Source organism: Cucurbita moschata, unplaced genomic scaffold, assembly GCF_002738365.1.
Source record: "Cucurbita moschata cultivar Rifu unplaced genomic scaffold, Cmos_1.0 Cmo_Scf00014, whole genome shotgun sequence".
NCBI lineage: Eukaryota > Viridiplantae > Streptophyta > Magnoliopsida > Cucurbitales > Cucurbitaceae > Cucurbita > Cucurbita moschata.
Window position 1 is genome coordinate 1953509 of NW_019268530.1, and position 4687 is coordinate 1958195.

General features: G+C 31.6%; 1 protein-coding gene across 1 annotated transcript; it reads left to right on the forward strand.

Annotated features, from left to right (window-relative positions):
* Positions 1-1228: 1228 nt before the first annotated feature.
* Positions 1229-1930, forward strand: LOC111452044. The gene is made up of 2 exons (XM_023092570.1): positions 1229-1432; positions 1536-1930. Exons 1-2 carry the CDS (start codon positions 1318-1320, stop codon positions 1772-1774), a joined length of 354 nt encoding a protein of 117 aa, XP_022948338.1. The 5' UTR covers positions 1229-1317; the 3' UTR covers positions 1775-1930.
* The last annotated feature ends 2757 nt before the right edge of the window (positions 1931-4687 follow it).

The window sequence follows — 4687 nt, forward strand, 5'->3', positions numbered from 1 at the left end:
ACTCATTCCTCTCTCCAATCGATGTGGGATTTCAGGCCCCCCCACCCCCTCCAACCATGGGATCTCATCTCACAAACCACCTCATTTCAGGGTACAACGTTCGCTGGCACTGGTTTCTCTCTCCAATCAATGTGAAATCTCACAATCCACCAGGGCCCAATGTCCTCGTTGACACTCGTTCTTCTCTCCAATCGATGTGGGATCTCACAGGCTCCCCCTCCAACTATGGGATCTCATCTCACAATCCACCTCATTTCGGGGTACAACGTCCTCACTGACGCTCATTTCTCTCTCCAATCAATGTGGAATCTCACAATCCACGTCCTTCTAGGCCCAATGACCTTGCTAGCACTCATTCTCTGTCCAATCAATGTGAGATTTCAAAATCTACCTCTTTCAGGGCCTGGCCCAATATCTAATTCTAATACCATTTGTAACCGTCCAAGCCCACTACTAGCATATATTATCTTCTTTGTAATTTTTTCCGAGCTTCCCTTCAAAGTTTTTAAAACGTGTATGCTAAGAGTTTTGCCACACCCTTATAAAAAATGTTTCGTTCCCCTCTCCAACTGATGTGAGGCCTCACAAGTACACTCACGATATATTATTCACATTCCTTTCTATTTTGTCAATTCCACCGTGAGCATGTCCTATTGAGTCCATGTAGATGTGCATGAACTATAATAGAGAAATATTATGTATCCAATTATACCCACAAATAAAATTAGATCCCATAGCGAGTCATGAACTTAGGTCCAAACCATCTTAGTTATGGTTCTTTATTCTATTCTCACTCTAAAAACTCGTTTACTCTAATCTGGGTAAGGTTCTTCAAATAGCTGATTCTTTCCATCGGCTTGACTTTTTGATTTTCTCCGATAAAGCATATAGCAATTAGCTAGAGATAGATATGCTGCTCTAGAGACATTAGGGAAGTCTCGAGCACAGGTTTAGGTTCGGCCTCAATGACCAGATGAGATTTTGGTCTGGAGCCCCTTTTTCATATGGAGAGAGCACTCTATGTGGTTGCTATTTATTTTACTCACTATTTTTTCCAACAAGTATACATGCTAAATAGCTGTCTTTTATGTTTTAAAAATCTGAAATTAAAAATAAAAAAGTTGGGTTTCTTTTTTATAGAAAGATGTGTTAGAGAAACATTACATCAAGGCATTAAAAAAATATAATAAAACAAGAAATAATTGGATATAAATTAAGCTCATAGCCCAACACAAAGCCGCCCATTGTTATCTTCCTTCTCCCCACATCCCAATCGCTTCCTCCGCCGCCATCGCCACCAGCAACCCACCCACGGCAATGGCTGCAGCGGCGGTGATCATACCTGCCGCCATGGCGATCATGATTCTACTGCTCAACCCAACTACTTCCGATGCTCTTACATCTTTCAAACCACTCAACAACGACACTTCCGGTAAGCATAAACAATAAAAACTTGTAATTTACATAAAATTTGACCATAAATTATGAAACCCTTTATTTGTTTTTTGTGTTCGTGTTCAATTTGCGTGACCCAGCTGCCGGAAAGTACCTCATCGGAGACCAAGACCTCGACTCAGAGTTTCTAATGGAATCGCACATCAGCCGGATCCTAGCAGGCTCCCAAAACTTCCAAACCAGCAAAACTAACGACGCCAACAAAGCTTCTGGCGGCGGCTGCGGGCGGCCGCCGCGTTATGACAGTTGCCTCGGCCAGAAATCAAACAATCCGCCGCCGGAAAATTGTGGGACCTTCAACCGCAATAATCCCTGTTAGAAAAGGACAATCCATAGATCACAAAGCTTATGATCTCTCAACAACAATGTAATGTCTCAATTGTTTACCTCTTTCATTTAATTTCGATTGTGTTCTTCATGTATTGCGTTTTTTTTTTAATTTTTAATTTCAATAAAATATTTTTCCAACGTTTAATTCTAATTTGTTTAAAAATTATATCATCATATCAAAATTAATTCTAATTTTTGGAAATTTCTTCGTTGCTGGAACGATGAACATAATCTCCGTCCCGAGCTCCGTTTAGCTAATGGAGAAAATTCTATCCGTTCGAGACATGTCTTGACTGTTAAGGTTTAAATGGATATCCATATATTAGATGTTCAAGTATCTCTATTATAAAAATAATTAAAAAGAATATATTAATTTGGTAATTTATTTTATATAATAAACATGTCATATCATGACTAATAAATTAATTAAATCAATTCATAGGAATGGACAAACAAGTTGCTGATGGGTCGTCGGTGGCTTAGATTAATTAATTAATTAATTACTCAATTATTTATTTCTCACCTAATAAAAATAAAATATGTAAATTTAATTTATTTTTTTAATAAAATAAATCACTAAATACAACTCATAATTATCACCGTTGACTTTGTCAAACTACATTTTGGGTCATTTTTACCCCCAAAGTTTCCTATTTTATTGAGGACATTATTGCCTAAAAAATCCATTAATTTGGTTCATTCACCCAAGATATTATTATTATTATTATTATTATTTTCTAATTAAAAATGAATATTCTTTTTTTTTTTTTCGTTTATAGGTCGAGTATATACATATAACTACTAATTGATTCTTAAAAAAAACAAAAAATATCTCATTATCTTTAAATGTACGCATTTGAAAAGTCTTTTTTTTTCAAACAAAACTAATTAAGTCAAATTATTGATGATCTATAAATATTCCCGAGCTTTAATTTATAAGAATCTTAAAAAGTTTGATCTAATAAATATTTTAGCCGAATTTTATAAAGTTTCATAAGGAAATGATGAATTGTATACCAAAAAATGTTGAGTGCAATGTATATTTCTATTTAAGATATGGACCATTTTGACCTCATGCTAACTTTATAATTTCAAATATGCCACTCAATTATTTATTACTTCTTTATTAATTAAAAGGTTTTCAATTTTGTAAAATAAAGAGGCCTACGTTTATGTTGGAGTTTTAAATTATTAGAATATTATAATTTCATAATGCAAATATTAAATAGTTAACTTTAATTTGTTTGCTTTGGGGACAAAATCGTCAATTTTTTAAGTGAAAATGATGGGTCCATGTCATTAACCAAGTCACCTCTACGAGTAGATAAATAAAAGATTGTCGGTGGGAATTTGCTGAGCTTAAGAGACGAAGACAGCGCGTACCCTTCATAATTAGAATTTAATAGTATGATGACTTCTTAAACTAAAAATATTAATGTTATTTTCAAAATTTTATAAATATTTTTTTTAATCGTGGTATTAATTATTTATCTATATTTTAAAAAAAAATTAATTGTTATAAAAAATAAAAAATAAAAGCCATTGTTTAAGATTCTGTCAATTTATTATAATAATTAAATTAATTTAATTTTCACTCATTATTATATTAGGAAAGAAACCAAGCCGTTAAAATAATAAAAAAATAGCTTTACGGAAATTTATGAACCAATTTAGGTTAATTTAAATCTAACCTAACTCAAATAAGTTTAAGATTTAGTTCAAGTAGTCTCAATTTTTCACGATAATTTCAAATCTCAATTTCTCACGATAATTTTAAAGTTTCAATTTTTTCTTATGGTCGTATTGTCTATCCAAAATATGCCTTCAACACTTCTACTTCCACTTGAATGAATGAAATTTCAAATGATCGACCATTAAAGTCTCAAATATTTGTCCGTAACTATTTCAGAGATAAACTAAAGTTTCGTATAGTTACTTACTTAGGACTGAAGATAGATTGACACTAGAGTATGTCATTGTTGGTATAGAAGACGATAATGGAAGAAGAGTATAGAGATCCGAGCGTTCTTGGTTCCTTCTAGTTAGGGTTTCAGTGGGAAAGGAGAGTAAGGAAGAAGGAAGATAGATTGAGGTTTTAACGAGGAAGGTGAGGAGTATAATTCTCGTGAACAAGATGAGGAATATAATTCTCGTCCCAACCGTATTTAATTAATGAAGAAAAATCTCTCCCCACTCTCTACCTCATTTTTCATTTAAATGGAAATTTTCCGTCCGTTTTGAACCAATTCCTATGAGTTAACTTTCACACCGTTTGACACCAAAATATTTAAAGAAAATTTAATTATATTACAAATTTTCGATTATATACTTGGTAACAAATGTAGTTTTTCTTCGTACAATTTCCATTTATGAACATAGTTTATATTAGAAATTTTTCATAGATTATTATTTACCATATTATCTAATTAATAATATAATAAATTATATTATATTTTATTTTTTTAGCATAATTCTTAACCTGGACTAAATTCATCTAATTCAATCAATCCAAGAACAAAAATAATGCAAATATTTAAAATTCATGTTTATAAAGGGAAGAGTTGAATTTTTTTCTTTGTTTTTTTTTTTTTCAAAAATAAATTCTCCATTTTATTCATCTTCATAAGCATTTTCTAGTTTTTTTCTCATTCGTCACTCCATAACCGACAACTCCACCGTATTTTCGTACTCTTCCCAGTTAAAACTTCTCTTCATTTCCGGCAGCGTTAGAATCAACCCTTCCGTCATATTCTCTTAAAAATTCAGTCTATAGAAAAATTTTAATTAAAATTATTATCATTTTAATATTTTTATATTTTATAAATTTAAAATGGATAATATGTGCCAGCGAATGTAAAAAAAAAAAAAAAAAAAAAAAAAAAAAAAAAAAAAAAAAAAAAAA